The following is a 23,575-nucleotide window of genomic DNA, read 5'->3' on the forward strand; positions in this document are numbered from 1 at the left end:
GGTTCCGAGGTGTATACTGCACACACGTGCTTGTGGACATCCCCAGCAAGGGAGAAACAGGGAGAACGCTTGCAGACAGATATTTATTTGACAGTTGGGTCACCTGTAGGGGCCAACTGTTGCTTGGCCCCCCCAAAAAACCAATCAGGAAGTCAGTCTCTATCAAGAGAAAGGCTCAGTCAGCACTTGCATCTACAAAAAGTACTATGAGACCATGAGCTTAAGTCCAATGCCCTCACAAAAGGAGAGTATGTGGGGCTAGGACCAATGGGAAACTTAGTGGTGTTACAGCTCCCTCTGTTCCCCCCCAGAAGACTGACTCTTGCCTATCTTTTTATAATACTGCTCCCATGCTTTGGAATAGTCCATCTGGCCGGTCTGGAATCCATTGAGACCTGCAACCAGACAGATAACACTGTTGGAGGACAGAGTTCCTGCATGAGGGTCTTTCAATGGAGGCTGAGGCTTACCATCCAGACATGTCCCACTGTATCCTATGGCTTGTGGCCCCTACCCAAACTTAGCCCAAACCCTAACTAGAACTTCCATGGAGTGAAAATTGGCTTTGAAATTTGGAGAAACAATGAATGAAAATTAAGTAAACCCATATCTGGACAGTTAGTCACATTTTGAATGCATGAACTACCCTGCCCCTCTCTTGAGTTGAATTTAAATGCACTGCAGCATTGCCAAAACCAGCCTTCAGTCTTTAATCTCTCCAATTCCTTGTATTCATAGGACATTTCTGGTCAACAGGCAAAGTCTTGTCAGTAAGCAGAGCAGAGAGCATAAGACATAGATAGTTTTAGTCCTCCTTCCACCTCTTTGTCCTCTTTCATTTCTCTGGGGAGGGACTGTTATGCCCAGCATTATTTTGATGGTCTCTATATATCAAGGAATTGTAGTGAAATGGCGGACCGATATTGGTATTAAGTGTTATGGGTATCCCACCCTGAACCTAACTGACTTACTGGGGTCCTGCTGGCCCGGAGCCTGCCATGTCTGATATGTTGTGCCCCATCCTCCTGTCAGGAATGTCTGGGGTCCACTAACACCACAAAAACAGATAAGCATGTTAGACAGTTTAAGAGACCTACGGTCACAGTTTATATTTATACTAATTGTGTTGTCATGGGAATTGTTAAATCATTGTTTCCATATTTTGGTCAGTGTAAGTATCAGCCGAGAAGGTAGATGAAGGCATGTTAGACAAATGTAACAGTGGTAAAAGGTGGGGAGACCAAGAAGCTACTCACTTCTGATGCGGGGTAGTTGGTCCTTGGCCGAATGGGTTCAGACCAAAACTGCTGTTTCCCCCCATTCCTGAGGCCTAGACGAGAGAGAGCAAGAAAGGACAGGAGAGAGGAGAGACCACACTTGTGGTTAAACGGGGGTGAACAGGCAAGGCCAAAGGGCAGGGCTGGCCGCTGACGCACTCCATTAAGTCCATTTGATGGATTCTTCATGTTTAACCCCGGGTGACATACTGGTGGACGGTAGGGGCACAAGAACCAGTTGCACCCCCCTTTGACAAGTGCCCTCATGAATATCAGGCCAGACAATAGCTTTTGGGGGGGGTTATAAAAAGGACCACCTACCCCAATCTTCTCATCGATCAGCTGGCGGGCCATTTCCATCTGCTGATGGGTGCCGCGGATGGAGAAGATGCGCACGTTGGGGTCGGTGTTAGGTGGCGGGTTTCTCTGCAGCTCCACGTGCGCTCCGGACTGCTGGTTGATGTTCTTGATGGTTTCTCCACCTTTTAGGGAAGAGGAAATACACAAGTTTACATTTTACCTCCAATCAATCAGTTAGTAAAAAACACCACCAACAGTTCTTCCCCTGCTGCCTGGTCCTTAAAAACCACCCCAGTTCTTCCTCTGCTGCCTGGTTCTTAAAAACCACCCCAGTTCTTCCCCTGCTGCCTGGTTCTTAAAAACCACCACAGTTCTTCCCCTGCTGTCTGGTTCTTAAAAACCACCACAGTTCTTAAAAACCACCACAGTTCTTCCCCTGCTGCCTGGTTCTTAAAAACCACCACAGTTCTTCCCCTGCTGCCTGGTTCTTAAAAACCACCCCAGTTCTTCCCCTGCTGCCTGGTTCTTAAAAACCACCACAGTTCTTCCTCTGCTGTCTGGTTCTTAAAAACCACCACAGTTCTTCCTCTGCTGTCTGGTTCTTAAAAACCACCACAGTTCTTCCTCTGCTGTCTGGTTCTTAAAAACCACCACAGTTCTTCCTCTGCTGTCTGGTTCTTAAAAACCACCACAGTTCTTCCTCTGCTGTCTGGTTCTATCCTTTAGACTTCACGACACGTACGTAAACTCAACCGACTGGGGGTTAGTGGTAGTGATACCTACACCTTCATCCCCATTCTATTTTAACATCCGTGCTAATCAGAGACAAAGGAGGACAACACTTCCTCCCCCACGCTGACGAATCAGACGGCAGCTTCCTGACGTGAAGGAGAGCAATTAAACCAGCAGGAAGAAATGAAACTTAGATAGGGGAGAAAAGACAAATTAAAGCGTATCCTTTTTCTGGGATGTCGTTAGTCTCCTTTTGCTTTCCCAACTCCATGTTGCGTTGTGGGGAGAGGGGGGGATACAATTACAACCTCTCTCCCCCCTCCTGCCATCCCAGTGAAAGGAGCGAGGGGGCTGTCCCAACATCAATTACACATTTGTTTACTGGTGGCTGACACTGGGCTGACCCCAGCTGACCTCGCAGTAAAAACGCTCATCCAAACCTCTCCTCCTCCCATAGCCTCTTCCCTGCTGCCAATAGACTACACATGGGCCATTAACCCATTGTCAACCAAATGAAACTTCTGCCTTAATGAAGCCATTATGAGGTCCCCCCAGTCAGACAGCAGAGGGGAATGAAGAGCCACACTATTCATTTCATGAACTGGGCCTCGCTGGGACCACATCATACGGCCTTATTGAGACTGGTTTAGTAAGCTGGACAAAAAAGGAGGGGATATAAAGTGCAACTGGCGAGGGACTTAGGGTAAGGGGGAGGGAGCCCAGACAAGTTGGCCAGCAGTATGGGAAAATCAACCAGGCGCTTAAACTTAAGTGAGAATCAAATAAAATGTTATTTGTCACATGCTTCGTAAACAAGTGTAGACTAACAGTGAAATGGTTACTTATGAGCCTTTCCAAACAATGCAGAGAAAAAAAAAATAACTAACAAGGAATAAATGAGTAACAATAACTTGGCTATATAAAATGGGGTATCAGTACTGAGTCAAGGTGCAGGGGAACGAGGTAATTGTGGTAGATATGTACATATAGGTAGGCATGAAGTGACTAGGCAACGGGATAGATAACCAGTAACAGCAGCGTATGTGAAGAGTCAAGATTTCATGCAAAAAAACGGTTAATGCAGATATTCCGTGTAGCTCTTGGTTGACTATTTAGCAGTCTTATGGCTTGGGGGTACAAGCTGTTCAGGGTTCTGTTGGTTCCAGACTTCGGTACCGCTTGCCGTGCGGTAGCAGAGAGAACAGTCTGACTTGGATGGCTGGACTCATGGACAATCTTTAGGGCCTTCCGCCGTCAAGGTTGACACGATTAATTAGGGCCGATTTCAAGTTCATAACAAAATCGGTAAGTGGCCTTTTTGGACGCCGATTACATTGCATTCCACGAGGAAACTGCGTGGCAGGCTCACCACCTGTTACACGAGTGCAGCGTCAAAAGGATCTTGTGGCTGCAAGGAGTCAAGGTAAGTTGCTAGCTAGCGTTAAACTTATCTTATTAAAAAATAAACTACCTCCACATAATCACTAGTTAACACCACATGGTTGATGATATTACTAGATTAACTAGCTTGTCCTGCGGTGCATATAATCAATGCAGTGGCTGTTAATTTATTATCAAGTCACAGCCTACTTCGACATCGCCAAACGGGTGATGATTTTTCAAAAGCGCAATCTTCGCACAAATATACCTAACCATAATCATCAATGCCTTTCTTAAAATCAATACACAAAAGTATATATTTTTAAACCTGCATATTTAGTTAATATTGCCTGCCAACATTAATTTATTTTAACTATGGAAATTGTGTCACTTCTCTTGCATTCAGTGCAAGCAGAGTCAGGGTATATACAACCGTTTGGGCCGCCTGGCTCGTTGCGAACTGTGACCGTAATTCATTTGCCAAAATGTTAAATTATGGCATAACATTGAAGGTTGTGCAATGTAACAGCAATATTTAGACTTATGGATGCCACCCGTTTGATAAAATACGGAACGGTTCTGTATTTCACTGAAAGAATAAACTTTTTGTTTTCGAAATGATCATTTCCGGATTTGACCATATTAATGACCAAAGGCTCATATTTCTGTGTTTATTACATTATAATTAAGTCCATGATTTGATAGAGCAGTTGACTCAGCGATGGTAGGCAGCAGCAGGCTCGTAAGCATTCATTCAAACAGCACTTTACTGCGTTTGCCAGCAGCTCTTAGCAATGCTTGAAGCACAGCGCTGTTTATGGCTTCAAGCCTATCAACTCCCGAGATTAGGCTGGCAATACTAAAGTGCCTATAAGAACATCCAATAGTCAAAGGTATATGAAATACTAATGGTAGAGAGAGAAATAGTCGACGGGTCATAATTCCTATAACTACAACCTAAAACTTAACTGGGAATATTGAACCACCAGCTGAGCAAGGAACTTAAACATTAGCGCTTTTTTTCAACACCGTTTTTGCATTATTTAAACCAAATTGAACATGTTTCATTATTTGAGACTAAATAGATTTTATGTATTATATTAAGTTAAAATAAGTGTTCTTGTTCATTCCGTATTGTTTTGTCATTATTATAAAATATATATATATATATATATATATATAAAAATAAATAAATAAAATCGGCATCAGCTTTCTTTGGTCCCCCAATAAAAAATTGGTATCGGCGTTGAAAAATCATAAAATCGGTCGACCTCTATTCCCCTGACACCGCCTGGTATAGAGGTTGTGGATGGCAAGAAGCTCAGCCCCCGTGATGTACTGGGTCGTACGCACTACCCTCTGTAGTGCCTTGGGGCCTGACGCCAAGCGGTGATGCAGCCAGTCAAGATGCTGTCAATGGTGCAGCTGTAGAACTGAGGATCTGAGGGGCCATGCCAAATGTTTCCAGTCTTCTGAGGGGGAAAAGGCATTGTAGTGCGGCCTTCACCACTGCGTTGGTGTGTGTGGACCATGACAATTCCTTAGTGATGTGGACACCGAGGACCTTGAAGCTCTCGACCCGCTCCACTACAGCCCTGTCGAAGTGGATGGGGGCTTGCTCCGGACACCGTTTCCTGTAGTCCACGATCAGGTAATTTGTCTTGCTGACATTTAGGCAGCTCTACCATTTAGCTCAATGCAGATGTTGCCTGTAATCCATGGCTTCTGGTTGAGATACGTACGTACCGCCACTGTGGAGACAACCATGACGCACTTATGAAGCCGGTGACTGAGGTGGTAAACTCCTCAATGCTGTCGGATGAAATCCATAACATATTCCAGTCTGTGCTAGTGAAACAGCCATGTAGCTTAGCATCCGATTCATTGCACTACTTCTGTATTGAGCGTGTCACTGGTACTTCTTTTTTTTAGTTTTTGCTTGTAAGCAGGAATCAGGATATATATAGTAATGGTCGGATTTGCCAAATGGAGGGTGAGGGAGAGCTTTGTATGCGTTTGTGTGTGGAGTAAAAGTGATCTAGAGTTGTAGCATCTAGTTGCACAAGGGACATGCTGGTAAAAATGAGGAAAGAGATTTCAGTTTCCATGCATTAAAATCAACGGCCACTAGGAGCACTACCTCCAGTTATGTATTTTCTTGTTTGCTTATGGCCCTATACAGCTCCTTGAGTGTGGTCTTAGTGCCAGCATTGGTTTGTGGCGGTAAATAGACATCTATGAAAAATACATTAACAGTCAAAAGTTTGGACACACCTACTCATTTAAGGGTGTTTATTTTTTACACTGTAGAATAGTGAAGAAATCACAACTATGAAATCAGGTAGTAATCAAAAGTTTTCAACAAATCAAAATATTGTTTATATCCAAGATTCTTCATAGTAGCCACCCATTGCCTTGACAGCTTTGCACACTCAGTATTCTCTCAACCAGCTTCACCTGGAATGCTCTTCCAACAGTCTTGGAGTTCCCACATATGCTGAGCACTTGTTGGCTGCTTTTTCTTCAGCCCAATCCAACTTATCCCAAACCATCTCAATTGAGTTGAGGTCGGGTGATTGTGGAGGCCAGGTCACCTGATGCAGCACTCCATCACTCTCCTTCTTGGGCTAATAGCCCTTACACAGCCTGAATGTGTGTTGGGTCATTGTACTGTTGAAAAACAAATGAAAGTACCACTAAGCGCAAACCAGATGGGATGGCGTATCGCTGCAGAATGCTGTGGTAGCCATGCTGGTTAAGTGTGCCTTGAATTCTAAATTAATCAGACAGTGTCATCAGCAAAGCCCCATCACACCACCTCCATGCTTCACGGTGGGAACCACACATGCAGAGCTCATTCAGTCACCTAGTCTGCGTCAGAAAGACACGACAGTTGAAACCAAAAACCTCAATTTGGACAGATTTCCACCGGTCTAATGTCCATTGCTTGTGTTTCTTGGCCCAAGCAAGACTTCTTATTGGTGTCCTTTAGTACTGGTTTCTTTGCAGCAATTTGACCATGAAGGCCTGATTCACACAGACTCCTCTGAACAGTTGATGTTGAGATGTCTGTTACTTTAAGCATTTATTTGGGCTGCAATTTCTGAGGACGGTAACTAATGAACTTATCCTCTGCAGCAGAGGTAACTGGCTTTTCCTTAACCGTTGCGGTCATCATGAGCCAGTTTCACAGCGCTTGATGGTTTTTGCGACTGCACTTGAAGAAATGTTCAAAGTTTTCGAAATTTTCCAGATTTACTGACCATGTCTTAAAGTAATTTCAGTTCTCTTTGATTATTTGAGCTGTTCTTGACATATGGACTTGGTCTTTTACCAAATAGGGCCTTCTGTATACCACCCCTATCTTGTCACAACCCAACTGATTGGCTCAAATGCATTGAGGAAAGAAATTTCACAAATGTACTTTTAACAAGGCACACCTGTTAATTGAAATGCATTCCAGGTGACTACCTCATGAAGCTGGTTGAGAGAATGCCAAGAGTGTGCAAAGCTGTCATCAAGGCAAAGGGTGGTTACTTTGACAAATCTAAAATATATTTTGATTGGTTTAACACTTGGTTACTACAAGATTCCATAGTTTTGATGTCTTCCTTATTATTCTACAATGTAGAAAAAAGTAAAAATAAAGAAAAATCCTGGAATGAGTAGGTATCAACTTTTGACTGGTACTGTAGATAAAAATCTTGGTAAATAGTATGTCTGCAGCTTATCATGAGGTATTCTTACTCTGGCAAGAAAACCTAGAGACCTGTTTAACATTAGAGATACAGCAGACCAGCTGTCGTTAACGAAAAGGAACGACCCCCCTAACTTTACCTGAGGCAACCTTTCAGTCTTGACGATGCATAGAAAAACCAGCTAGATAATCATCCATGTCCTTGTCCAGCCACGACTCAGAGAAACAGGATATTACAGCTCTTCAGGTCCCGTTGATAGTCTCGAACGGAGCTCGTCCAGTTTCTCTAGAGATTGTACATTGGCCAATAGAACCAAGGGTAAAGGCAGTTTATTTACTGGCCGAAATAGTCGTCAGGAAGCCCAATCATTTGCCTCTCATTTGTCTGCTCCAAGAATGTTTCTGAATGCAAATGAAATTCAAGAAAACGTTTATAAAAAAAGGAAATCCTTGAATAGGAGTTATGGACAGGAGAGTAGAAGTACTCTTTCAGTTGAATGTTCCCATCTCCACAGTTAACAAAAACCACAACAAAAGAGATGGGTCTAATACCTTAAAATGTTCGGAATATCGGTTTTTTATTTTTACCTTTACCCCCCTTACCCGGACGATGCTGGGCTAATTGTGTGCCGCCCTATGCCTGGGATTGAACCCGGGTCTGTACTGACGCCTGAAACACTGCGATGCAGACCGCTGCGCCACTCGCGAGGCCAGAAGATGATAGTTGATGACTTCTCTAGTTGCATTCCGCAAACAATTAGCCCCCCCATAAAATATTCACATTACATTGAGATATACTAAAACTCTCTCATTAATGAATTTTGGGTCATCTTCATTTGGGAAATAACAGTTCTGTAAAGTGACTTAACAGATTTCCTATTATAAAACATCCATTTGGGTATGTAGTGATATTTGTATAAACAAATAAAGTCCCATTTTAAAATCCCTGACACTAGATACTTCTCTGGATTGTGAGTATGTGGAGGAGAATACCAAACCATGCAAGGCATAAATTGCATGGAATGTTTAACATGATTCTTGAATGACTACCTCATCTCTGTGCCCCCCCACACACAATTATCTGTATGGTCCCTCAGTCGAGCAGTCAATTTCAAGCACAGATTCAACCACAAAGACCAGGGAGGTTTTCCAATGCCTCGCAAAGGAGGGCACCTACCGGTAGATGGGTAAAAAAACCCACATTGAATATCCCTTTGAGCATGGTGAAGTTATTAATTACACTTTGGAAGCTGTATCAAAACACCCAGTCACTACAAAGACATCCTTAACTCAGTTGCCTGAAAAGGACGGAAACGGCTCAGGGATTTCACAATGAGGCCGACGATGACATTAAAACAGAGTAATGTCTGTAATAGGAGAAAACGGAGGATGGATCAACATTGCAGTTACTCCACAATACTAACCTAAATGAGTGAAAATAAGGAAGCATATACAGAATAAACATGCACCCTGTTTAAAAAAAGGCACTAAAACAAAAGTGCAAAGAAATTAAACTATGTCCTGAATACAAAGCGTTATGTTTGGGTCAAACACATCAACACTATTTTCAAGCGTGGTGGTGGCTGCATCATGTTATGGGTATGCTCATCATCGGCAAGGACTAGGGAGTTTAAGATAAAAATACATGTTATACAGCTAAGCATAGGCAAAATCCTAGAGGAAAACCTGGTTGTCCACTTTCCAACACACTGGGAGAAATTCAACTTTCAACAGGAGAATTATCTAAAAAAAAAAAAAATAAGGCCAAATATACAGTGAAGTTGCTTACCAAGACGGCATTGAATGTTCCTGAGTGGCTTTGTTACAGTTTTGACTTAAATCAGCTTGAAAATCTATGGCAAGAATTGAAAATGGCTGTCTAGCAATGATCAACAATCAACTTGACAGAGCTTGAATTTGAAAAGAACGGCAAATTTGGTACAACTGGTGTGCAAAGCTCTTAGACTTCCCCAGAAAGACTTCGCTGTAATCGCTGCCAAAGGTGATTCTAACATGTATTGACTCATGAGATATCTGTATTTAAATCAACAAATTTGTTAAGATTTCTAAAAACATGTTTTCACTGTCATTATGGGGTATTGTTTGTAGATGGATCAGAATTTTAAATTCCATTTTGAATTCAGGCTGTAACAAAATGGATTAGTCAAGGGGTATGAATACTTTCAACAGGCACTAACAACATTTGAGTCAGTATGTATAATCTCCGACGTAGAGGGGTCTGCGTCGCTGCGTGTTCAGCTCTGTATGGGTCTTAACGGACAAAGAAATGGTACCATTGTATACTTTAAACTAAAAACCAGTAGGCCTATAGTTCAACCTAAAAAGAAAGCGAAAATGTTTCAAGTTGAAAAGAAAGCATGGGGGTATGGGTGCAGGGCCTAAAATAAACACCAGCAGGTAGATGTTGGCATTAGTGGGTAAGATGAGTTGGCAGGGCTCCACAGTGCGAGCATTTCACTCGCATTTGTGAATAAAAACAGTCAAGTAGGATCACATTTATAGTAAAATAAATGCTGCAGTAGCGGTTTTCAACGTATTTTACATTTTGTTTTTATAGCTGGTAAATTAATGTTAAAGTCGAAGAACTACGAATCCTACATAGCCTATTACACCTTGCGCTGCAACACTGCCTGGCTGGGGGCTGGGCCCGTGTGAAGAGCTGAGTGAAAGTCTCATTTTTAGAAACGTTGCCGCACAGGCAAAAAAGCTGGTCTAATTTACTTGAAACGAAAGTCTCCTCAAGTCAACTTTATCCTTGTGTTTCTTGGCTATTTACATAGGTTTTTCCTATGTTTGAGTTTCAACTGCTAGCGAAGAGAAGACAACGCTCCTACATGTCAGACTCAATCTCACTAGCACAAACATGACTAGAGTCACGCTACCTACCACGGTAACCTCCCGCCCTTAAAAAGGGGCAGGTGAATTTGTCGCATCTGATATTTTGGTTAAAAGACTGTTTAATAAAACATCGTGACAGTCCACCACATTACTTCTTACTAGTAATGCATTTATTGTTTTAGAAACATTACAAAGCATGCTCATCTGTTGTTTTGTTGGTGTCATTTTAGCTGGGGGGAAAAAAGGTCTGGTAAAAAAATAAAAAATGAGGCTGGTTGATTTAAAAAAATGTTTTATCCATCTACCTGCCACAGTGGCTGGTGGACCAAAAAGTACATTTTATGCCCTGTATGTGTGGGTGGGTGACGTGAGCCCCAAGTTACCAGGCTGTGTGTATTTGGGGGTGTAATCAGTGGGTCAAGCAGCTGCATAAAGGCATCGTAAAGATATTAATCACCTCAGTCTCTAAGGCTAGGCTGACAGGGCCCAGACCCACAGTCATATTGGACCAGTTCATATGCTAATGCAGGGAGGGGGGTTCACAGGGGGACGCAACGCCCAGGTTTATTCGCCCCCCCACCTCACAAAAGCCACTTGACATTTCTATTGCCTTGTTTTCTATCATAGGTAAAGAGCCCCCCCCTCTAACCACGCCCACCACGGCACACACACCCATAGGACAGGGACACACTCAGGACTCCTCCGTAAGCGCAATGGTCAATGACTTTTAAATAGCTGGCAATGGAGTGAGCATGAATGGCCAATAAGCTAATTCCTCTCATTCATTCCCTCACTCCACTCCATTGAGCTGAAAGGGCCTCATTAGATGCCAGGAAACCTTCCACGTGATTGAAGGCTGTTATTATGAACCTTTAACAATTAATGTCACATTACATGCATTATCCCTGTCATTAAGCCCTTAGGGATGGGACAGAATGCCACTTGTGCTGCATGCATGAGCCAGTGGAGGGGGTGAGGTGAGGGGGTGGCTGGACCCACACCATACGGGCTCATTGTGCAACTTTAAATGGCATTTCATCACGAGAGAACAAGCACAAGCTAATGGCCTGGCAATGATTCACTTTGGGCATAATCAAGGTTCTTGATAAATTGCGTATGCCTCTTAAGTGATGAAGACCGCTGGTAAAAGAAAGAATCGACTGAAAGACAACATTATGCATTAAGGCTTGGTTTTCCCCGAGAAGGCACAGTTGGGGATGTCCTCGAACATTTTTTTTTATTACTTTTCCTATTGGAAGTACACACACTAAAGGGTAAAAAAAAAGTCTACATTTTTTAGTTAAATAAACACTATTTTGCTCAACTGAACTTCGAGAAGGGCTTTCAAGGAGTTGGTCTGATGATGTCACCGGACTCCCACCTTGATTGAGGTACAATATTGAAGAAACGAGGAAATCCCCACCCCCCCACTTGTTCCATGTCATACCTGGACCACCTATTGAGATGTGCCTTTTGTTAATTAACTCGTGTTAAATGAGGTGAAAATGAGACCGGAGTATGACTTTAAATGGGCTGTTGGCTTTACTCACAAATGCATCCAAATGACAAAGATTGTTTTTGTTGGTAATGGATCTTGACACCACCAAATGTAAAACTTGCAGAATAATTTACTCACAGCGTTTGCTTTCCTACCTTTTCCAATCACCAGGCCACACTTGTCGGCAGGTATCGAGTACGTCACTTCCTGCAGTCCACCAGGCGCACCCATGTTCCAGTCTCCGCGGCCTCTGCCCCGGCCTCTGGGCCCCACGGGACTCCCAAAGCCATCCCGCTCCTGTAGAGAGGAACCAGAGGGTGAGAACAGGCTCCTAGACAGACACCACAGCACAAACATTTTACACACCTCAACCATTCCCCTCTATCATTTCTCCCCCCCCCCCCCCCCCCAAGTACCACCAGTGCAGCAACGTCTTGGCAAATTAAACTAATTAAATAGCTCAGATAGGCATTCTCTTCAAATTTGTGTGACTTGCATTATTTTACCTTCGACCCGATAGAAAGAGTAAACCATGGGATATGACCAAGAGCGCCACCATGTGGGAGTCTCTGTATGTTCTAGAGTTGGAGACATGCCTCAGAGACTAAGCCCACCCACCCAGTGTACATTCTCTGCTCAGGTGCAGTGGGTCAGGTGACAGAAACTAGCAAGAAGGTGGAGACCCACTGCCCTTTTACCTGTCTGTACACCTGTCTGAGGAGGTCCCCCCCACCACCCAGCCACAGGGCTAGGGGGTCCAGAGAAGCTTGAGAGGGGGCCAGGCTGGCCCTGTCCGGGAGCCAGCCAGCTAGAGAATGGGCTGGGGAGGCCTGCTACACAGGCAACAAGGTGTTTAAGGGGGGCATAGCTTACTTCAGAAATACTGTAAGGCTGTGAACAAATCTGATACCTTTTATAAGGGGTTGTTCATTTCATGGCAAAATATGTAAAGTAAAAAAAGTGGAATCGGTGCTGTACCTGTACCTGTGCCGTTTGGACCAGTTCGTTGATGAGGTGCACTGCATGCTGGCAGCGGTCAGACTGGCCCATCACCTGGGCAATCCGGTCGGGACTGATGCCATCGTCTGAAGGAGAGGGGGACACTAGTCAGAACTGTTACATTAACATGGTTCTTTGTAGCCCAGTTGGAAGAGCATGACACTTGTAACAGGGTAGTGGGTTTGATTCCCAGGACCACCCATAGGTAAAGTATGCATGCATGACTAAGTCGCTTAGAAGTGTAATCATGGCAGCGCCTCACTGAACATTACAGATTCTCTAAGACATCATTTGTTGTTACAACCACCATGTGAGTCGATTGAAGAACAAGACAGGCAAACAAGAGATTCCAGATTGATTCAAGATTGAGGCCATCACTAACATTGACAATTGTATTAGCCAAGCACAATGGACAAAGCCTTTAGTAGAGGGGCGCGGTCTCACCTGGTTTGAACTGGATCCTGACCCCAGAGTCATTCTGGATCTTCTTGATCATCTCTCCGTTCCTGCCAATGACGATGCCCACAGCAAACCTGGGGACTGCCACATCCAGGCTGCTTCCACCCAGTCTGGATCCGAAGTCTCCCCTGCTGGCCCGGAAGTCTCCCTGGTCCTTGTCCCGGATGATCTCCACCACCAGCTCGCGTGCTTGCTGCAGAACACCCATGCCACCAGCACAGAAACGTTAACATCTCTTAACTGTAATATACAAAAAGGCTGATTGATATCTTGAATCCTCTCTCCTTGCCAATTTCAAACGCATTGGTCTTCTACGACACGTCTTTATACTTTACAAAAATAGAAAACGCAACAATTTCAGTTTTACTGAGTTACAGTTCATAAGGAAATCAGTCAATTGAAATAAATTCATTTGGCCCTATTCTAGGGATTTCACATGACTGGGGAGCCAGGCCCAGCCAATCAGAATAAGTTTATCCCCACAAAAGGGCTTTATTATAGACAGAAATAGTCCTCAGTTTCATCAGCTGTCCAGGTGGCTGGTCTTAGACCATCCCACAGGTGAAGAAGCCGGGTGTGGAGGTGCTGGGCTGGCGTGGTTACACGTGGTCTGTGGTTGTGAGGCCAGTTGGACATCCTGCCAAATTCTCAAAAATGACATTGGAGGCAGCTTATGGTAGGGAAATTAACATTCAATTCTCTGGCAACAGCTCTGGTGGACATTCCTGCAGTCAGCATGACAATTGCACACTTACTGTCCACAGCACAAGGTGCACCTGTAACGATCCTGCTGTTTAATCAGCTTCTTGATTTGCCACACCTGTCAGGTGGATGGAATATCTTGGCAAACGAGAAATTCTCACTTAGAGGGATGTAAATAAATGTGTGCATAAAATTTGACAGAAATAAGCTTTTTGTGCGCATAGTACATTTCTGGGATCTTTTATTTCAGCTCATGAAACATGGGACCAACACTTTACATGTCGCCGTTATATTTTTGTTGAGCAGGCGTGGAGTGTGGATATGAAGGAGGGGATCCAGGTTTCAGGGACTGACTGACCTGCACTTTGTAGGGGTCCCCAGTGATTCTCAGGGGTTTGTCTGCTCCAGTGGGCATGGGGCCATCCTGGATCATCATCATCTTCACTCCGGTTCTCTCCTGTGGGGGGAAAACAGGTCCAAAAAAAATATCAACTTCCTATTCCAGATGTAGAGGAAGTGAGATGGTTGAATAATGTTGACAATGAAGCACAAACGAGTAGATATCTTCCCACTGCTTATTGACAACTTCCTCCATTTCAATACCCAAGGTTTTTGAAGAACTGCCTAAACAAATGTAGTTAACTTCAATAACCCAAAACAGTGGCATAAGACATTTATTTAGCCGCTTAAAAACAAATCACTAAGACCTGCGCATGTTGTTAATACACGTGTGCCTCAACCACAGAATCCACTCTGAGTGTCTCGTGCACGTACCTGCAGTTGTTTGATGGTGTCCCCTCCCTTGCCAATAACCAGGCCCACTTTGCTGGCAGGGATGAGGATCTCCTGGATGGCGCTGTTGCTGTCCATCTCGCTGTGGAACCCCGGGCCGTTCCGACACCGGTCCACAATCTGGCTCAGCAGCCTCTTGGCCTGCCTGGTGGGAGAGAAGGGGCACAGTCCACTCATGTCCATGTTCATAAACAGCCAGGCCATGCATACAAACTATACCTGGTGGGTTTCTCCATGTGCAAAAACTAGATATTGAGTAGAGTCAAGGGATTGTAAGGTGGTGCCACCTAATAACAGCACCAGACCATTCATCCGGTGCTGGTCATTATGTTGGGAGTTCAGGAGGGCGCCGCATAGAGCTGTACGATAAACCGACACAGCCTTCCTCTTGCTACACAACGTTCCCGTAGATTGTAAAACCATTATTTGGTCAACAGTAATAGTCTATGCATTATGTTGATTCCTGCTATGAAAGTATATGCCGGTCTCCGTTTCGCTGCCGGCTGCTGGCTCCCACTCCCCACTGCGCGCAGAGGGAGAGATGCAGTCGGAGAAGCATCAGCATATGACCTTTCTTCAAAACGCTATTGCGGGAAAAATAGTTTTCAAAGCAGCCAATGTTCTAGTTACAGAGCGGAGAGTGACAGCTTTCTGACAGTATATCATGCATTTCTCACCTCTTAATATTGAGTTCATGGCACCACTTTACAACCGGAGTAGGCTGTGTAGCATGGTTGTGATGCCCCTGCGGAGCAGAGCGTGCTATTTACAGTGAATAGGCCTACATCACATAGATTAGGCATAGCGCTGGAAAGCTTTTGTGGGACATTAGCCTACATTTACTGATACATTCATCAATTAGCCTACATTGCTATATAGCAATAATATCATATTTAGAGTTAGCAATCTAGCTAAGTGTTAATCAGCTGGTGAATAATATAACCTATAGGTCAATATGGAAAAAGATTTCGGCAAATTCTCTGGAGCCAAAAATAAATCTGATCATTCTGGATACTATTTTTAAAGGTAGCACATCAAAATATAAAATCATGCATTTCCAAGATATATTAGATGTAATTGCTTACTTTATCAATCTTAGGCTACCATCTCAGTTGTCTTGGCACTGGAAAAATGTTTTGTCTAGGGGGCCCTTTTTGTTATCTGGCATAATAGTTCCATTTATTGTGACAGTGTTGCAGTAATCAAGTCCGGAACTCTGACTCAAGTTCTGATTTTCACGACTTGTGACTCGACCATTGGGGCCTTCTTGTGACTTGTATTTGCACTTGGACTGGATAGGCTACTATGATAAGCAGAATATTAGCAGCAGTGGATGTGCTCAGCAGCGAGGGGTCTGTTCTCTCGCAGTGGGAAGGAAGCGCCACACACAGCCTACATCAGCTGGTGAGCTGCGGAGGAGAAAGATGTGGGCAGACAGGCAGGCACCGCTCATAGGCGACAAGACGCCAAAGCGACAAGACGCCAAAGCGACTCGCTTGCTTCTCCGTAACCACCAGTCACCAGCCTACCATTTAGCTTTGCCTGGTTATGAAAAAACATACTGTTTATGAAATTGAAAACTATAGTATTGCATTTAAAAATAAAGCAGTCTAGCTATTGTCCCTCTCCCCTTGAGTATTGAAAAGTAGGTCGTCTTTGAATTTGTTCTCTCGCTCTCAGACTAGAGCACTTAGAGCAGGACTCAAGCACTGGGACTCAGACTTCAGCCATAGGGGTTCATGACGTGACCTTGAGCACACGGGACTGGACCTTGAGGTTTAGTGACTCGACTACAACACTACTGCTATATGACCTCCACGCCCAAAAAAATGATTTATCATAATTAAACTGCTGATTTACCATTATCACAAAAACTGTCAATTTATGGCCAAAAATCCATATTGTCATATTGCCCAGCTCTAGTGTCACGTTGCTGAGCTGGCATGTTTCCTTACAATATATTTCCCTCTGATCAGTACACTGCGTGCACAATTATTAGGCAAGTGAGTATTCTGACCTTATCATTATTTCTATTCACATTTTCGAACTCCAAACCATATAAACTTGAATGCTTATTGGATTTAATCATTTTCAAGTGATATGTATTTGTGTAATGAGGGAGGGTGTGGCGAAAGTGAATAACACCTTATATCAAGGTGTGCATAATTATTAGGCAGCCTCATTACCTCAGGTAAAATGGGCCAAAAAATAAATTTAACCGACACGGAAAAGCCAAAAATGTAAAATGCCTTTCAGACGGATGCGACACTCTTTAAATAGCTAAACTATTGAGGTGTGACCACCGGACATTCAAATGTTTTGTTGCAAATAGTCAATTGGGGCTCAAAAAAACGCATGGGGAAGAAAAGGCGCAAATTAACTGCAAAAGACTTGAGAAGATTTAAACGTCAAACTACCAGGAACCCATTATTCTCCAGTGCCACCATATTCCAGAACTGCAACCTACCTGGAGTGTTCAGAAGTACAAGGTGTCAAGTGCTCAGAGACATGGCCAAGAAGACTGAAACAAGACCACCACTGAATAAGATTCACAAGTTGAAGCGTCAAGATTGAAAAATCTGTCTTCAGGTATTTCTTTGTCCAAAGGTTTTATGGACAAATGAAATGAAAGTGACTCTTGATGGACCAAATGGATGGGCCCATGGCTGGATCAGTAATGGACACAGGGCACCACTTTGAGTCAGGTGCCAGCAAGGTGAAGGAGGGGTACTGGTATGGCCTGCTATCATTGAGGATGAGGTAGTTGGACCTTTTCGGGTTGAAGATGGACTGAAACTCAACTCCCAAACCTACTGCCAGTTTCTGGAAGATTCTTTCGTCAAACAGTGGTACAGGAAGAAGTCCTCAGCATTCTAGAAGGCCATGATCTTTTTGCAGGACAATGCTCCATCACATGCATCCAAGTACTCCACTGCTTGGCTAGCCAGCAAGGGCCTCAAAGATGCCTGAATAATGACCTGGCCCCATGGATGAAGGCTCATGGCAGTTATTGAAAATAAGGGTGGCTATATTGGTCACTGAATATTTTTGAAAGGCCAAAAATGTTATATAATTGTCATTTTGTGTTACTTATCTGTTACACTTACTCTAAAAATTTAGAAAACAAGTGAGGTGAAATTATTTTTGTAATTTAGTTGCCTAATGATTCTGCACACTAATAGTTGTCTAAAAATTGTGCACACTTATATACACTGCTCAAAAAAATAAAGGGAACACTAAAATAACATTCTAGATCTGAATGAATGAAGTAATCTTAAATACTTTTTTCTTTACATAGTTGAATGTGCTGACAACAAAATCACACAAAAATAATCAATGGAAATCCAATTTATCAACCCATGGAGGTCTGGATTTGGAGTCACACTCAAAATTAAAGTGGAAAACCACACTACAGGCTGATCCAACTTTGATGTAATGTCCATAAAACAAGTAAAAATGAGGCTCAGTAGTGTGTGTGGCCTCCACGTGCCTGTATGACCTCCCTACAACGCCTGGGCATGCTCCTGATGAGGTGGCGGATGGTCTCCTGAGGGATCTCCTCCCAGACCTGGACTAAAGCATCCGCCAACTCCTGGACAGTCTGTGGTGCAACGTGGCGTTGGTGGATGGAGCGAGACATGATGTCCCAGATGTGCTCAATTGGATTCAGGTCTGGGGAACGGGCGGGCCAGTCCATAGCATCAATGCCTTCCTCTTGCAGGAACTGCTGACACACTCCAGCCACGAGGTCTAGCATTGTCTTGCATTAGGAGGAACCCAGGGCCAACCGCACCAGCATATGGTCTCACAAGGGGTCTGAGGATCTCTTCTCGGTACCTAATGGCAGTCAGGCTACCTCTGGCGAGCACATGGAGGGCTGTGTGGCCCCCCAAAGAAATGCCACCCCACACCATGACTGACCCACCGACAAACCGGTCATGCTGGAGGATGTTGCAGGCAGCAGAACGTTCTCCACGGCGTCTCCAGACTGTCACATGTGCTCAGTGTGACCCTGTGAAGAGCACAGGGCGTCAGTGGCGAATTTGCCAATCTTGGTGTTCTCTGGCAAATGCCAAACGTCCTGCACGGTGTTGGGCTGTAAGCACAACCCCCACCTGTGGACGTCGGGCCCTCATACCACCCTCACGGAGTCTGTTTCTGACCGTGTGAGCAGACACATGCACATTTGTGGCCTGCTGGAGGTCATTTTGCAGGGCTCTGGCAGTGCTCCTCCTGCTCCTCCTTGCACAAAGGCGGCGGTAGCGGTCCTGCTTCTGGGTTGTTGCCCTCCTACGGCCTCCTCCACGTCTCCTGATATACTGGCCTGTCTCCTGGAAGTGCCTCCATGCTCTGGACACTACGCTGACAGACACAGCAAACCTTCTTGCCACAGCTCGCATTGATGTGCCATCCTGGATGAGCTGCACTACCTGAGCCACTTGTGTGGGTTGTAGACTCCGTCTCATGCTACAACTAGAGTGAAAGCACCGCCAGCATTCAAAAGTGACCAAAACAGCCAGGAAGCATAGGAACTGAGAAGTGGTCTGTGGTCACCACCTGCAGAACCACTCCTTTATTGGCGGTGTCTTGCTAATTGCCTATAATTTCCACCTGTTGTCTATTCCATTTGCACAACAGCATGTGAAATTTATTGTCAATCAGTGTTGCTTCCTAAGTGGACAGTTTGATTTCACAGAAGTGTGATTGACTTGGAGTTACATTGTGTTGTTTAAGTGTTCCCTTTATTTTTTTGAGCAGTATATTTCCCTGAGAAAGACAAAACTCATTTTTCCTTTGTTAAACATTCAGGTTTGAGGTTCAATAACATTTTGGATTGACTGAGAGCATTGTGTTTGTTCAACAATAAAATTAATCCCGAGGAATACAATTTGCCTAATAATTGTGCACGCAGTGTATGTAGCCATAACCAAGGTACCAAATCCCTGAGAGGAATGTGCTGTAACTTACTCAATGTTCTCTGGACTTCCGGTTAGGGTGCAGGCCCTGTCCATCATGCCGCCGCTGTCTGTTACACAACACAACACACACCTCCATTATACACACCTCCATGTTAACAGCCTACATGCTACCTTATTATTCATTCATGTTGATGAAGTCACATTTGTTATTTCACTACAAAATGCCTCAATGTATTCATTGTGGGCGTATATATGGTTGCAGATAGGATTTGACAAGGCTTCAGTTTCTCTCAGCTGAACCTGTTGAGCAGGTTGTGTCATGAGCTTTTCTCGTACTCAGGGTGTGCTTCTGGGCTTCCTGGAAACGCTATCACTGATAACAGGAAGGACCTTTGTAGCTACTCAGTCAAGTACCGACATGACAAACTACAGTATAGAGGTGCTGTCTCTTCTTTAGGCAGAACTTACCTGCAGCTATCTGAATCTTGCAGCCTGACTCCAACTGAATTCTCGTGATCTGCTCTCCTCCTCTTCCAATGACTGAGTGTGGGTGAGAGGAAAGGGAATTACAACAGTTAAAATGTCTATATCCCAGCCCGTGTTTGTTTAAAATGCCCCCAAACAGTTTGTGTGAGTACTTTAAGTTGGAGACAATCACTAGAATGTGTGTGGGAGTATTATCAACAGCTACAGTGGGGGAAAAGTATTTGATCCCCTGCTGATTTTGTACATCTGCCCACTGACAAAGAAATGATCAGTCTATAATTTTAATGGTAGGTTTATATGAACAGTGAGACAGAATAACAACAAAAAAATCCATAAAAACGCATGTCAAAAATGTTATAAATTGATTTGCATTTTAATGAGGGAAATAAGTATTTGACCCATCTGCAAAACATGACTTAGTACTTGGTGGCAAAACCCTTGCTGGCAATCACAGAGGTCAGACGTTTCTTGTAGTTGGCCACCAGGTTTGCACACATCTCAGGAGAGATTTTGTCCCACTCCTCTTTGCAGATCTTCTCCAAGTCATTAAGGTTTCGAGGCTGACGTTTGGCAACTCGAAACTTCAGCTCCCTCCACAGATTTTCTATGGGATTCAGGTCTGGTGCTTCTTCTTGAGCCACTCCTTTGTTGCCATGGCCGTGTGTTTTGGGTCATTGTCATGCTGGAACACCCATCCACGACCCATTTTCAATGCCCTGGCTGAGGGAAGGAGGTTCTCACCCAAGATTTGACGGTACATGGCCCCGTCCATCGTCCCTTTGATGCGGTCAAGTTGTCCTGTCCCCTTAGCAGAAAAACACCCCCAAAGCATAATGTTTCCACCTCCATGTTTGTCGGTGGGGATGGTATTCTTGGGGTCATAGGCAGCATTCCTCCTCCTCCTCCAAACAGGGCGAGTTGAGTTGATGCCAAAGAGCCTTGTGTAGGTCTACAATCTTGTCCCTGACATCGTTGGAGAGCTCTTTGGTCTTGGCCATGGTGGAGAGTTTAGAATCTGATTGATTGCTTCTGTGGACAGGTGTCTTTTATACAGGTAACAAACTGAGATTAGGAGCACTCCCTTTAAGAGTGTGCTCTTAATCTCAGCTCATTACCTGTATAAAAGACACCTGGGAGCCAGAAATCTTTCTGATTGAGAGGGGGTCAAATACTTATTTCCCTCATTAAAATGCAATCAATTTATAACATTTGACATGCGTTTTTCTGGATTTTTTTGTTGTTATTCTGTCTCTCACTGTTCAAATAAACCTACCATTAAAATTAAAGACTGATAATTTCTTTGTCAGTGGGCAAACGTACAAAATCAGTAGAGGATCAAATACTTTTTCCCCCTCACTGTGAATAGCGTTACTTACTGAATCCAACCATCTTATCAGGCACTTTGAAGTCTTCTGTCATAATAGCCCTGCAAGACACCCAGACGACAATGACCGAGGCCCCAGTACAAAACCATTAAGGGTATATACAGTATCTATTGTGATGTAGTATGGCCTACTTACAAATTATAGGGTTTTATTATCATACTTATGAAAGCTTGAAGGGATAGTTCACCCTCAACCCAAAGATGCATCTCAGTGTTTCCCTTAGGATTTTTTTCAGCAGCAATGACAAAGTGAGGTTGGGGGTGGGTTGGTAGTGGGCGTGGCCAATGGCACTGTCTCTGACCAAAACTTTAGATAACCTGACATTTTTGCGGTTTTAAAGCGATTTTCCTGCAACCCTACACATTTTGCAATGGGGCTGAGAAAAAAACAAGGCAAAATAATATTTGATGTACATTTTATTAATCTGACTCCATCTAATATTACAGTAAAGCCACTTGCAATAAAGTATGAATTTTGCTGACTAGGATCAAAAAATGTTCATGAGAAGCAAATGCAAAACGCAAGTATTATTTATTAACTTTGTAAAATGAACAATACATTATACAAGGCCTAAAGCTTAAGTTACAAGGCAATACTGACATTAACAAGACAATAATGTAGGCACCAGAGAGGGAGTGTTCATGGCCTGAAAGGCCATGCTCCCAGAGTCCCTGGGGAGGAGAGAGTCAGTACTGTATCTCACCAGAGCAGGTCAAGAACAAAATGCAATTCATCTAAAACCCCTTTAAACATTGAGCTGTTTGGATAAAAAAAATCTGCGTTGTTAACCAATAGTATTACAGATATCAGACCTACAGGAACTAAAGACAACAGAACCTCTGCTTCAGAGGTCTAAGGAATTGGGGGATAAGGAGAGCGACACATGGCTAAATGGCTTATGCCATGTTCTTATGCCATCTGACTGACTCAAACAAAATCAAACGGAGGGCTCCATGACAGGACTTTATTTTAGGTTCTGCCCGTCTAGTTTTTATTACAGTGATTGTTAGTTCTCTAAGATGATACATTATCTTTACTACATACATTATATCTGGTTTGAGTCGTTTAGGTTTACACTGAAAACGTTTTACAGTCACGAAAAATATATAAATAAATGCATTATCTTTTTTTGGAGTGGCGGCCCGCCTCGGCTAAATTAATATAGGGGAAACACTGCACCTTAGGTTGCGCCCATATTTCCCATTCATTTGGATTGATGCCTGTCAATTTCTACACAACATGGACTCTGCTCAACTTGAGACATGAAAACTTCAAACTAGGTATTCCTTTAATTCATTAGTGTCATTCTGTGCCAAGTTTGATGACAAGAAGAACATGTTTGACTAAAACCCCAGAGTTGCATGCAGAACAAATAGGCCAAGACATGGGCCTATCTGACATGCTACTGGATACAGGGGCAATAGTGAGGTTCATAGCATGATTGATCTACTGTTAAATCAATATCTACTCACACATCCATCAATACAAAGTCATTTGAGAAGATGAGTCTCACCTTTGATGTACCATTCCACCCATTTGGTTACCTACTGAGAAACGATATGATAGGAAAACAGGAAGGGGGAGAGAAAACAGGAAGGGGGAGATAAACGGGGAAAAACAATTAGCTTGAGACCAAATTAACTCCTATCACTGCAAAACTCAATAATACAGAATAACCATTGTGGCTGCAGGACCAAGAGTGACTCCGGGTGGATTGGATAAAAAAAACAGATGGAGATGGCTCTGTCTGACACACAGCAGGGGTGTGCACAGCTATGGAAATGAGGCGTGTGCATGGTTCAGCGATAGTACCCGGGTCACTGGTTATCAGCACAGAAATGCATTTTGACAGGTTGCAATAAGCAGCGGACTTAAAGGGTCACTGAATGATATGGTGCTACTGACAGAACACCATAAACGGATATCTACAAGGTTCACCACATTTTTACAGTCGTTTGCACATATTTAGTTGTTGGAAATGCATTGAGGTTGGAAATGCATTGAGGTAAAGAAATTAAATGCCTATGAATATAAAGCATGTATGATGTGTCAATTCACAGACATTACACTGCGGAGGACTTGCGCTGAAC

At 43.7% G+C, this 23,575-nt stretch overlaps 1 protein-coding gene across 9 annotated transcripts in view; it reads right to left on the reverse strand.

Moving 5' to 3' along the window:
• Positions 1–23,575, reverse strand: part of LOC115204073 (far upstream element-binding protein 3) — a 33,467-nt gene that overhangs the window by 2,761 nt on the left and 7,131 nt on the right. For 2 of the 9 annotated variants that reach the window (XM_029769353.1, XM_029769357.1), the window contains exons 3-15: positions 22,999–23,032; positions 21,477–21,526; positions 20,083–20,154; positions 19,664–19,721; positions 14,678–14,840; positions 14,262–14,360; positions 13,187–13,394; positions 12,722–12,846; positions 12,442–12,576; positions 11,899–12,040; positions 1,599–1,759; positions 1,257–1,330; positions 972–1,048 (exon numbers count right to left, since the gene is read on the reverse strand). In XM_029769353.1, coding sequence (XP_029625213.1) covers positions 972–1,048; positions 1,257–1,330; positions 1,599–1,759; positions 11,899–12,040; positions 12,442–12,576; positions 12,722–12,846; positions 13,187–13,394; positions 14,262–14,360; positions 14,678–14,840; positions 19,664–19,721; positions 20,083–20,154; positions 21,477–21,526; positions 22,999–23,032 — 1,398 coding nt within the window. The remainder of the gene's footprint in view (positions 1–971; positions 1,049–1,256; positions 1,331–1,598; positions 1,760–11,898; positions 12,041–12,441; positions 12,577–12,721; positions 12,847–13,186; positions 13,395–14,261; positions 14,361–14,677; positions 14,841–19,663; positions 19,722–20,082; positions 20,155–21,476; positions 21,527–22,998; positions 23,033–23,575) is intronic. The other 7 variants (XM_029769354.1, XM_029769355.1, XM_029769356.1 and 4 more) reach the window with 7 other exon arrangements.

The sequence above is a fragment of the Salmo trutta genome, chromosome 12 (assembly GCF_901001165.1).
Source record: "Salmo trutta chromosome 12, fSalTru1.1, whole genome shotgun sequence".
Taxonomy (NCBI): Eukaryota; Metazoa; Chordata; class Actinopteri; order Salmoniformes; family Salmonidae; genus Salmo; species Salmo trutta.